A 12975-nucleotide genomic window follows, 5' to 3' on the forward strand; every position below is an offset into this window, starting at 1 on the left:
ATTGATATTTGCTAATGACCCTAGGGGGGCTTCGCTGCAGTCCATGGCAGTCCATGGCATCCTGGGCCAACCTGATCCTCCCAGAGAGCTGTCCACCATGACAGGATTTCAAGTGAACAGGCACACTGTGCATTTTGTGTGTGCAGGTTTGTGCTTGTTCATGGACATGTGTATATATGCATGTGTGCATGTGCATGCACACGTGTGTGTGTGTGTGTGTGTATGTGTGTGTGTAGTAGCTTGAATTGCACATCATGTTGTTAAGAAGGCAAGACAACTGATTATCCTGCCAGTAGTGCCACAAGGGGTCCTATAGTGTTCAAGTCAGTGTCCCCAGGGAGGCAGGAACAAGATGGTCCTTGTCTAAGGTGTCAGGACAGGGATTTATGGGTGTGGAAAGTGAGACAAATAAGATATGAGCTTGGGGAAAACGTCTTAACCCTGCAACCAAAGGAAATCTTGTGGGAGGAGTGTCCCCCAAACTGTGAAGGTTGGGGGTGCCAATGAAGGGGGCTCTGACATTCACTTGAAGGCAATGCAGGTCCAAGAAGAGGTGGAGACTGGGTGGTAAGAAGTGGACGTGTCCATTTAATTAATTAATTAATTAATTATTTGTGGTACCGGGGATTGAATTGAGGACCCTGCAGTTGCCAGGCATGCACTTATTCTACTGAGCTATCTCCCTGGACCCCCATTTTTTTTTTTTTTTTTTTTTTATTAGGGATCAAACTCAGGACTGTGAAATTGAACTCAGGAGCTTGCACTTGCCATTTAAAACTGTGAGGAGGAAGAGAGTGATGAGTGAAGTCATGCAGACTGGGTTTCTTCAGAAGACTATTCCCTTGTTCTGGAATGTCATGTAGGGTTAGGGTGAGAGTGAAAGTAGACCTTAGGGGGACATCAAAAAGTCCTTCCGTGATTGCTTTGTCTCAAGTTCAAAGAATTAGATTCATCTTTGGGGATGGTCAAGTTTATTATGCCCACAGGCATTTTGGATTGATGATCTTAGACTCTAAGGTGGTGCATTATTTGTAAAGCATTTTTTAGAGGTAGCAGGAGTCAATCTTGGGACATTATACCTGAAAAGCAGGAACTGTGCTGCTGAGCTATATCTCTGGCCCTGAGGATGGTCAAATTTAGGACAGTAACAGTGTAAACAAAAATTGAACAAAGGCCATGTTTTTCTGGCCAAAAAAAGGATATTTTATTGAGGATTCATTATGTTCATGAAGAAAGGCTGGGATGGCTGGGGTGGGAGGGCAGAGCTCACTCCAGGGTCCCTCAGCTCCTGTTCTCGAGGGTTGGATGAGAATCAGGTACCTAGAACACTGCAGGAGCCATACTTTTCTCCATGGTGCGTCCTTCCTATGTGACCTGACAGGTATAACTGCTGGGAGATTTTCCCTGGCCTGGCACCAGGATCAGCTTGATAGTGGGCATGTATAGTTGCTGCTTTGTTTGGAGGGCTGGATGGTCTTCATGTCCTGGGTGATGACATCTGCCTTCCAGGACACCATTGTGGCCCCCAGGTAGGAGTCTCTTATCAGACACAGCAGTGTGGCCCATTGGCCTGGAGCTCCTCAGACGGTGGTGGGCACAGGTGATTGAGAAGGTAGTCTTGGACTGATCTGCATGTGGAATTAGAGCAGAGTCCTGGTATCTCCCTGTGGGCCCCTGACATTAATGTAAGAGAGGTTCTCTGGTTTAGGGACTCTGGGTTTGAGGGACACTGAGGTAGAGGGTGGACTGGGGATTTCCTCATACTACTTCCTGTGTCCCTAGAGTGTATGTGTCTGGACACCTGTGCAACGTGTCCCTGTGACCTCTCTGGGCCTTGGTCTCCCATACAAGTGTCTCACTCTTACTATCTTGCTCCTGTCTCCTCCTGAGAGGAGCTCCTGAGACAGCTTGTCCTGTCTGAGTTTTGTCTGTCTCAAGTTCTCTGGATCTTCGTGGACTTTTCTCTAGAGATTATTCTGGCTTGCTACTTCCTCTTTGGTGAATTTGGTTTCTACCCAAAGAATCCCTCTTCATCCCAGTTTGTCTCCCTTGGAGACTCCTCAGTGAGGGAAGGGCATTTGCCTACTACAGCCTATACCTGACTCGTCAGGGTTGTCTCCTTTTCAAAGTCTGGTTAGGGTCCCTCCCTATGAGTCAGAGCTGCAGATTTCATGCTTTGAACCTGCTCATCTGGAAACTCAACAGCTGCTTCTTCTGATGAATGAATTCTGCAGAGACCCCTGAGCCCACCTCCCATACTAGGGCTTTACTGAAGCCATCTCATGGCCAAAGTCTTCTCTGGGCAGCCACTGGGGATTAGTGGCTTTGTATCAATCATGGCCATTGAGCTAAAGACCAATAGAATTTTCCATTCCCACCTTGGTTCACTGACTTCTTTGTGAAATGTGTATAGCGTGTTGCCATGAAATTCAAGTTCCTACATATTTCTTCTAGCTCAGAGCCTGGGGTTTCAGGTGGTATGGCTGGGGCCAAGCTCTGGGGGCCTCTTTCCATCTGTCCCTTTATTGAGGAAGCTCCCTGCTTTACTGGCTCATTCACTGGCCTGGCTGGGTCACTGAACAACTCTGGTGGAATTTACGCTGGCCCTGAGCATGGACCTTGTAGCCTGGAGACTTAAGCAAACATTGACAGCACATTACAAGAGGAAGATGACACATGATTAGGTCTTCTTTGAAGGCTATTCCATTTGAGAAGAATTTGAGACCAATTTGGTAGAAGCTAGTAATGTGGGGGGGGCACTTGGGTACAGTGGAGAATTGGGAAAAGAGAAAATTGATTTTTTAAAGCTGGCCCAGGAATAATGCCAGAAAGAATGGTCTATGCAGTACCTTTTCCCCCTGGGTCTCAGGAGTCCCTTCTTCTCACACCAAAAACACGGAAGAGGTTAAAAATGAAATGCAAGACAAGAACAAGTGAGACAGAGCAGAATGTCCGATTGACAATGAATATTGTTACTTTGTTTAGAGAATGGGGTGATCTCCAGACCATGGGTGACAGTGGTGCCATCTATCTTCTAGGACACCATCATGGTGGCTAGGCAGAAGTCACCATGCACGCTAGTGTAGCCTTATTGGCCTGGTGCTCCTCCGAAGAGAACTGGAACAGGATTGACTGAGGGTGTGATGCTGGGCTGACCCATGGAGAATGGGAAGCATAGGAGGCGAGTGGTGCTTGGCTGGAGCCACTGACCACAGTCTTGAACTGGGCTGTAGGCCCCAGAAAGCCAGGGTAGTCACACTTTCTGGGCCTTACTAAACTGAGGTTACAACATAGGTGAAGGACACTAACCTGAAAGAACTCTCTTCAGTGTCTGACTTGTAGGAAGTCACATCTCTCTTCATGATTGGCCTCTGGCACAAGTTCATGGGCCTCATTACTTATCCCACAATACTCCATCCAAACACTACATGGGCTTAGCTGCAGGACCTCATATTTCCTCAGGAATTCTCTATCTTAACCCCAACAAGGCAGACCTTGACCACGCTTAGCCTTCAATAAAGAATATAACGTGTTTCTCACCTGACTTTAGTTGTCAAAATCCATCAGCCCTGAGATCTCAGCCTCTTTCTGAGACACCCACTGCCCCATGTGCCTCAGAATCACTGCTTCTCTTAGCACAGGTGAGCATAAACCCGAGGAGTATTATAGGGCTCCTTGCACTGACTGGGTAAGGCAAAAGGGATCTGCATTCATGGGAGACATGTGAACTATTTTCCTATTATAGTCTGTGCCAGCATCTTACCTAGCCTGCTGAGCATTATGAATTCTGATTAATGTTCCTGGTTGTTTCATTCTCCAAACCTTCCATGATTTCCTAATGTGATCGTAGTCTTGGACCCCCATGTGGCAAATACTTTTGTGAGTGGATCCTGTTGTAATGGGGAATTTTGAGCAATTCCACCGAAAACCCGTAGCCTTGGCCCCATTATTGCCTCCAGCCATGCCTAGTCTCACAGGATCCCCTTTATTTGTCTCTGACTTCCATCTTGGCCATGCATGTGTCTCCTTTCTGTTGTTCTCCATTTCTAGACAGGCAAGGGCTTTATCCCAGGAGCTACTCTGCAGGAAGAATTTCCTGCTCAGGATCATAGACTCCCTGGCATAGGGAGTCACTCACAACCTCGGGGGGTCGGGTCAATGGGACACCTGGAAGATGGCAGTTCACTGTGGAACTGCCACTGCCTCTGAGCAGTGACTCCACAATGCACACATATGTTGGGATATCGGTGACATATTACAATGTGGGATAAAGATATAATTATATATATATGGTTTTGAGACTCATTTTTGCCAGCTTGCAAGCCCAAGGGTTAATGGGGACAGTAAAGAATTGGGGAAATGGGGGTGGTAATGACATCCCCTCTTTGTGGTCATGCTCAAAGGCAGATGGGGGGCAGTTAATTTCACACTGGGTGTCAGGATTGCTTCCCCCACACACTGAAAAAAAGGGAAGGTTGAAGTTGAAATACAAAAATTGAACCAATGATGCAGAACAGGGTTTATGTTGGACAATGAGTAAATTACCAATCGCTCACTGAGTTCAGAGAGGATTGGAATGGCTTGGGGTAGGACAGCAGATACCTGTCCCAATTATTTAGCTCCTGTTGCTAAAAGTGGCAAGAGGCTTAGGGACTAAAAGACCTCCGAATCTGCCTTGGGATCTCCAGTGATCAGCAAGAAAGCTAAGGTAGCTGCTGGCCACATACCATATATTGTTCTATTGGGAGGGCTGCTGGTCTCCTAAACTATGGGTGACAGGGGTGCCATCAGCACAAGCAGGGTGCCCAGGTAGATGATGTTCATCAGACACATCACAGTAGAACTGCCCCTCCACTCAGTCAATAACCACCAAGAATGGAAAAGTAACTGGTAACTCATGGAACACTGGAAATGTTGCAGGGCTCCTAATTAGGTCTTTGTGGAGGAGATCAGAATTGAGGAGCACATGAGACATGCCTGGTGTGAGTTTGTATAGCAGGTACCTCAGGGGTTCAGTGGAGATTTGCAGCAAAGCATGTCAAGTGGAGCACTTTCTTGGGGGATGTACCAGGCAATGTTCCAAATGGTACCAACCTTCCCATTGGAGAATCCTGAAGTATTTCACAGTGAAATAAGGGATGAAACCAAGGAGACAAAGAGAATTTCTGATCAAGAAGGGGTGGTGTATTGAGCAATGATGGGATCAAGGGGAAAGTCAGGAGCATGTGGGGTAAGACAGGAGGCTCTTCCTCCGAGTCTTGAGAATAGTGTGCCAGACAGGGTCCTAGGGACACTCTGCAGTGGCCAAACTCTTCTTCACAGTGCTGCCATTGTGTGTCACCTCACAGCTGCCTCTCTAGCTGGATCTCCACTGTGCAAATATCATGGTCAGGTAGCTTCTGGCCATGTATTTGTTGTCACTCTGTTTGGAGGGCTGTGTGGTCTCCACACCTTGGGTGACAGTAGTGCCATCAGCCTTCCAGTTGACGGTCACAGCGCCCAGGTAGAAGTTATTCATCAGCGTGGCCTTGCTCACCTAGAGCTCCTCAGGGGAGGGCGGGAACAGGGTGACTGAAGGTGAATACTTGAGCTGACCTGGGCCAACACAAGGGGGACGGGAGTGAGCATCGTGTGAGTTATGTGCTGTGGATTCTCTTGCATGCTCATTCTGACTGATCCTAGAGTGACCAGCTTGTATATCTGCACACCCTTCCCCATGGACCACTCGAGGCCCTTAGAGAGCAGGCAGCATTGGGTGTTTCCAGAACTCCTTTCCAAGTAGCCTCCCTTGGGTTTCCTGGCCTACTCCCTCTCTTTTGTTGCCTCTGCAGGGTCAGTTTCCTGGCAGTGCGCAGTGCAGGCTGTGATCTGTCCGCCCTGCTCTCTGGAGTCTGTGTCTAGAATTTTGCCCTTAGCTCAGGAGCTTCACCCCAAGCCTGGCCTCCAGTGTGCTTCACTTTCCCCCATCTGGTGCCTGCTGTGTGAACAGGTTGTCTCTAAACCCACTCCAAATGTCAGACCTGTGAATTGCATGCCTTGCACCTGCTCATCTGTAAACTCAGGGCCTGGTTTTTCTGAGAAGCAGATGTCTCGGGGGCCCAGAAGCTCACTTTCCTACTGTAGCTGTTAATCTCCTCTGACTTGGCTCCATTTGGTCCAGAGGTTTTTCCCTTTTTCTTCTAAGTGTCTGAATTGTTGGCTGAGACATCTGATAGCCACGGAAGCTGATGATCACTTCTGCCTCTTACCTTGGTCTCAGCCTTGAATTGTAAGCAGCCACCACAGGGGTATAGCTGGAGCCTCTGAGCTGTGGTGTCACGGCCTCAGCTCTTAGAGTTCTAGCTCTGTCTAAATTCTCCAGTTTTTCAAAAACTCCAGTGCCCCTTTTCTACTGTTTGTCATATGTTAGGGCCTCAGTCTACACCATCAGAAAGTTCATTGCACAAAGCTCATCAGGCAGACTGACATGAAAATGAAGGAGAGTGGAAAAGTGCACATTTGAGACACCCACCAATCAAGACAGACAGCTTGATAATTAGACAAAGAAAGAGACAGACAGATAGATGAGCCTTAGTAAGTTATCATGTTCAGTTCCTGTATCTGGGGTCAGAGGGAAAGGAAGGCTGGTGACAGCTAAGGCGCTCATGAACATCTGAACAGGGAGAGAAGAGGTCAGCACCCACAGCAAAAATGCAAGAAGAAAGTCTGATGCCAGGCTGATACTTAGCACAGGATTATTATTATTATTATTATTTTTTATTTTTCATGCATCTAGTATAGAATCTACAGGGTCTCACTATAGATATTGAACTTGTAGTGATCCTTCTGTTTTAAGCCTCCCAAGTGCTGGGATTACAGGCGCACATCACCATGCCCAGTTTCAATCCTCAATGGACATCTCAGCATGGCCTGGGGGCAGGGCTGGCATGGCAAGCTAGGGATTGAACCCCGTTCCCTGCAACTGCCTAAGCAGGTACTTTAGTTCACTGAGCTATCTGGCCAGCCTTGACACTTAACACAGAAAAGCTCTTAAAACAGAAGATTTTCTCAAATCATGGGTAGTGTCAAAGAGAAGGAGAAGGCGTCACTTACCTAGGACGGTCAGCTTGGTCTGTCCACAAAACACTCAACACTGTGACACAGACTAGTGCAAAAACCTCTCCTGGTCTTGCCCCTCCCTGACCCCCAGCTGCAGCTGTGCTGAGCGCAGCTCCTCTTGGGGACCTATGTGTCCTGCATGACAGAAGGGAACATCATTTGAAGATGACTCAAGGGCATGGTGCCTCCCTTGGAAAATCCTGCTCTCCTCATAAATGAAGGGCCTCCCTGAGACTCATCTCTGTGCCTTTCATCCTCACTATGGAGGGAATATTTTGAAGGAGAAGGAGAGGCAGACAGGACCACTCAGGGACAGTTCAGTGAGGCTGAAGGCTGTCCAGTGACCCTGGACATTCCAGGAGCAGCAGCTTGGCTTCTGGAGACCCAAGCTGGCAGGAAAGGAAGAAAGCATTCTGGGGACTCTAGCAGGTGACACCAGGCAGAGAACACATGCAGCAAAGCCCTGTTGAAACCTCTTTTCATCTTTTGATACAGAAAGGAACACGTAGAAAGAAACAGCACTGCAAACTGATCTAACTAAGACATATATTCCATTTTTGGAAGATTTGCAGAGATGTGGAGTATTTGTATATCAAGTTCCTATTGACAAGTTGATCTTAGGTTTGAATATCATATTATAGTTATGTTGTCCTCATTCAGGTGAGCAGTGGAATATTTATAGTTAGAAATAGTGATAGGTGGAATTTTCTTCAAAATACCAAGTAAAGAAGAGGTCATTCTGTTGTGGGCGAACTAATATGACCCATGGATTCATTATTTTGATAGTGGTTGATGGCATCATTGAAGCCTTTTTTGTTCCCTGGTATCTATTTTGTGTTGAAAATTCCCCAACACAGAAGCATATCATAAAATAAAGAGGGCTTTGTCTCCAGTCAGTACCTCATTTCTGGGTGGACCCTGGTGTCTGATCCCTGGGAGCCGAGGTGTGGTCCTAGGTGATCTGGGACTTCACACTTGTGTGAAGGTGTCTGACTGGTGCTATGGGACCTTCTTCACCTTCATCTCTTTCTGCTTCAGAGGCAGGGGTTTGTGACCTTATGGCCATCAGGATCACTGAAGGAGCCCTACTGATTTTTCTGCACTGCTGTTACTGAAGATTGCCCTGTCACTGTTAGTCCTGTCCTTGGCTTGGCCTGGCTGTCCCACAGCCCAAGTGGGCACAGCGACCATGTTGCTAAAAGCTGAAAACACAGTGAGTTCTACTGTCAGGGCCTGCACAGCCCCCACAGGAGCCTGAGAGTATGTGTCTTGACTGTAGACTGAAGATGCACTTGCGGGTGTCTCAGGCACATGAGGGGAGCAGGGGAGTGCAGCCTGGTGTGACTGCAACCTGGATCAAGGGCTTCCTGAAAGCTGGACCATTTCTGAAGCCCCCTTGACACAATCACCCTGCCATGCAGAACCTGTCTGCATCTCCACTGAGATAGCAGGCCCTGTGAGAGCCTGAGCAAAGCACTTGAGGCTTGCATTTGCCATGCCTTCTCATGGCTCCCTGAAGGTGGGAAACTTTGCACCTCTCTGCTGATCAGTGATCTTTGGATAGATCTGTTGGACATAACCCAAAAGCAAAGCCCTTGTCTCTGCATAAACCTTTGCTTGGATTCAAATGCCTTTTTCTGTCCTCCTTTCTGCCTCTAGCCTGCTGCTGGTTTCTTGAGCCTTCCTTCATTTCTCTGCAATGCCCAGCTCCCTCTCTTCTTGCTGGTTCCCTTTCTTTCCCTAGCAGGGCCACTCTGCAGAGACAGCTAACTGTGCTGGATCCCAGTCCCACCAGCTAGGGAACTCAGCGGAGGAATGGGATGGATGGAATAACGACGATGCTACATCCTGGAGTGGAACTGCCCCTGCAGCTGAGCAGGGAACCCTCAGGGCAGGTTACCCATGGTACCATGGAAGTGGTGCATGATAATGTGATTGGGTCTCTGTTGAGGATATCAGAATTGAGGAGAACATGAGAAACACCTGGTGTGAGTTTGGTGAGCACATGCATCAGCGGACAAGTATAGCAAAGTTTGACCAGTTCAAAACTTTCATGGGCAATACACCATGCAGTGCTTAAATTCCAAACAGTTTCCTGCTGGAGAACCTAAGATGTTTGCCAATGAAATAATGGATGAAAACAAGGAGACAAAACAGAACTTCTGATCGAGAAAGAGTGGTTTATTGAGCAATAAGGGGATCAAAGGAAAGTCAGGAGCAGGTGAGGTGGGACAGGAGGCTCTTCCTCCGAGTCCTTGTACTTCAGGTCCCTGAGGATAGGGTGCCCAGCAAGGTCCTAGGGACACTCTGCAGGGGCCACACTCTTCTCCACAGTGCTGCCATCGTGCGTGACCTCGCAGGTGACTCTCTGGTGAGATCTCCACTGTGCAGGCGTCATGCTCAGGTAGCTGCTGGCCATGTATTTGTTGTCACTCTGTTTGGAGGGCTGCGTGGTCTCCACGCCTTGGGTGACAGTGGTGCCATCAGCCTTCCAGTTGACGGTCACAGCGCCCGGGTAGAAGTTATTCATCAGACACACCAGCGTGGCCTTGTTGTTCTGGAGCTCCTCAGGGGAGGGCGGGAAGAGGGTGACTGCGGGTGCAGACTTGGGCTGACCTGGGCCAACACAAGAGGGACAGGATTGAGCAGAGCTGAGGTGGGGGCTTTGGATCCTCCTGCACAAAGTCATCTGATTGATCCTGTTATGACACTCTTGTACATCTTCACCACCTTCCCTATGGATTACTGAAGCCTGTTAGGTAGCTACTGGCCTTGAGTTTTTCTAGAACCCTTTTTCATGTAGCCTCCCTTGGATTTCCCAACTACTATCTGCCTTCTGCAGCGTGTTCAGCCTCAGTTACCAGGCTGTGAGCAGTGCAGTCTGTGACCTGTCCTTCCTGCTCTCTGGAGTCTGAGTGTATAATTTGCCCTTAACTCAAGAGCTTCACCCCAGGCCTGGCCTGCAACATGGCACAATTTCCCCATATACATGGTATCTGCTCTGTGAACAGGTTGTCTCTAAAGCCACTAAAATAGCAGACCTGTGCATTGGCTGCCTTGGGCCTGATCATCTATGAACTCAGGGCCTGGCTCTTCTGAGAAGCAGATGTCCCAGAGACCCAAGAACTCAGTTCTGCACTGTAGACCTTAATCACCCCCTAACTTGGCTCCGTGGCCCAGAGGTTTCACCCTTTATCTTCTAAATTTCTAAAGTCTCAGTTTGGCTGAGAGATCTGATGCCCATGGTGGCTTGGGGATCACTTCTACCTCTTATCTTGGTCTCGGTCTTGAATTGTAAGTAGCCACTACAAGGATATGATTGGGGCCTCTGACCTGCGGTGTCATAACCTCAGCCCTTAGCGTTCTAGGTCGCTCTAAGTTCCCCAGTTTTCATAAGCCTCAGGGCCTCTTTTCTCCCATCTGTCTATGTTAGGACCTCACATATCTATACCATCACAAAACTCACTGCACAAAGCTCATCATTCGGACAGACATTAGAAGGGAAGGAGAGTAGAAAAGTACACTTTTGAGATACCCACCAACCATGAGGGGCAGTCTGATAATCAGACAGAGAATGACAGACAGACAGACAGACAGACAGACAGACAGACAGACAGACAGACAAGCCTTAGTAAGTGATCTTGTTCTGTCCTTTTATCTGAGGTCAGGGGAACAGAGTGCTGATGACCAGCGAAGGCAAGCATGAAGGTCTGAACAGGGAGAGAAGAGGTCAGCCAGCACCCGCAGCCAAAATGCACAGAGATAGTCTGATCCCAGGCTGAGAGTCAATCCAGAAAAGTCTCACAAACAGCAGAAAGCTTTTCAAATCAAGGCTTGTATAAAGGGAGAAGGAAAGGAGTCACTTACCTAGGACGGTCAGCTTGGTGCCTCCACCAAAAACCCAACACTGTGACACACACTAGTGCAAAAACCCCTCCTGGCCTTGCCCCTCCCTGACCCCAGCTGCAGCTGTGCTGGGCGCAGCCCCCCTTGGACCTGTGTGTCCTGCCTGAGAGGAGGGAAAACTCGTTACAGATGCAACAAGGGCGTGATGCTTCCCTTGGAGAAGCTCACCCTCCTAATAAATGAAGGGCCTCCCTGGGGCTCACCTGAATGCTTTCACACTCTCTATGGAAGAAATATTTTGAAGGAAATGGAGCAGCAGAGCAAAGCAGGGGACAGGTTGGTGAGACTGAGGGCTGGCCTGTGACCAGGACATTCCCAGGACTAACAGCTTAGTTTATGGAGATCCTACCTGGCAAGAAACTAAGAAAGCAGTCTGGGGACTCTAGCAGGTGACATTAGGCAGAGAACTCAAGCAGCAAAGTCCATTTGAAACTTCACTTCATCTTCCTACACAGTAGGGAACATCCATATGAAATAAGCACTCTTAACACAAGTGAGACCTGATGTTTGTGAGAGATTGAGGAGACCTGGAGTACACATGTTATTATTGAGTAGTCTTTAGATTTCACAATCATATTATAGTTATGCTGCCATTATTCTGGCACAGAAGTGGAATATCTACAGGTGGAAGAAGGGATATGTGGAATTTTCATCAAAGTGTCAAGCAAAGAAGAGGTTGTTCTATTGTGGGAAAAAGAAAATGATCAACAAATTCAATATTTGGACAGCACTTGATGGCATTATAAAATCTGTTGTTTGCTGGACTCTATTTTGTGTGGAAAGTTCCACAATAGAGGAAGTTATCATGAAATAAAGAGGACTTTGTCTTCTGTCTGTGCCTGACTACCAGATGTATCTTGGCGTCTGAAACCAGGGAGTAGTGTTCTAGTCCTACGTGGGCTGAGGCTCCAGTCTTGTGAAATGGCATCAAACGTGTGCCATGGGACTTTTGAAGACCCCATCTGCTTTCTAATTCAGATGCTGGGGTTTATGATCTTGTGGCCATCATGATCTTTGAAGGAAATCTACTAATTTCTCTGTACTGCTGTGCCTGAGGAGCTCCCTGTCATTGTCGGTCCAGTCGTTGGCCTGCTCTGGCTATTCCTTAGCTCCAGTGGGGGCAGCTTCCATGTTGCTCAGAAGCTAGGTGCAGTGATCACAGTCTGTGAGCTCTTAGCCTAGAGGATTGAGACATACTTCCAGGGCTGTCACTTGTAGGATGTCTGCCCCTCCAGGTGCCACAGGGTGCTTCCATACCTCCGGCTGAAGGCGTGTCTGGGGAAGTTTCAGCCACAGCAGGGGAAGAGAGCAGTGTGGACTCGTGGGACTGAAGACTGGATCTCCAGCTTCCTGAGAGCTGGAGCATTTCTGAAGCCCTCTTGACACAGCCAGCCTGCCATGGTCTATGCGTACCGGGCCCCAGCTCTAGTCCTTGTGTCCATCCTGTCTCCCACACTGCCTCCTTCACACAGTCAGTGGCTGCCCATTCTGTGCCTACCTTGGTGTCTTTTCTCATTTTCTCTATGTCCCCAATGGCTTCCTTGCCATGCAGATTGTTCTTCTGCTGGCTGTACCATGAGGCAATAACCAATTATCCCATTCCTCTAGGCTGAGTTTTTCTTTCTTTCTTTCTTTCTTTCTTTCTTTCTTTCTTTCTTTCTTTCTTTCTTTCTTTCTTTCTTCTTTCTTTCTTTTATTTATTTTTTATTTTTTTCTTCTCATAATGTTATTGATAAACAAATAGCAATGAGACAGTTTCAAACCAAATTGGTAGGACAGTTTCAATAATTAACACATTGCGTACATTCTGCCTAGTGGTTAATTGCTGTACAAGATGCGGACATAATATCCTATTTACAAACACCATTAGAGCAAATCATTCTGTTCATTAAGAGAATGTAACTATATATCTATCCTAACCATTTTGAATACACAGATACAAAATGGACATTCATCTGTATACCCTTTTTT

The 12975-nt window shown here is 47.7% G+C and overlaps 1 protein-coding gene across 1 annotated transcript in view; it reads right to left on the reverse strand.

Annotated features, from left to right (window-relative positions):
- Positions 1–9280: 9280 nt before the first annotated feature.
- The window catches only part of Igll5 (immunoglobulin lambda like polypeptide 5), a 6728-nt gene continuing 3033 nt past the window's right edge, over positions 9281–12975 (reverse strand). The window contains exon 3 of the mRNA XM_023720945.1: positions 9281–9714. Coding sequence (XP_023576713.1) covers positions 9395–9714 — 320 coding nt within the window. The 3' untranslated portion in view covers positions 9281–9394. The remainder of the gene's footprint in view (positions 9715–12975) is intronic.

This window comes from Octodon degus, unplaced genomic scaffold (assembly GCF_000260255.1).
Source record: "Octodon degus isolate 3935 unplaced genomic scaffold, OctDeg1.0 scaffold00079, whole genome shotgun sequence".
Classification (NCBI taxonomy): Eukaryota; Metazoa; Chordata; class Mammalia; order Rodentia; family Octodontidae; genus Octodon; species Octodon degus.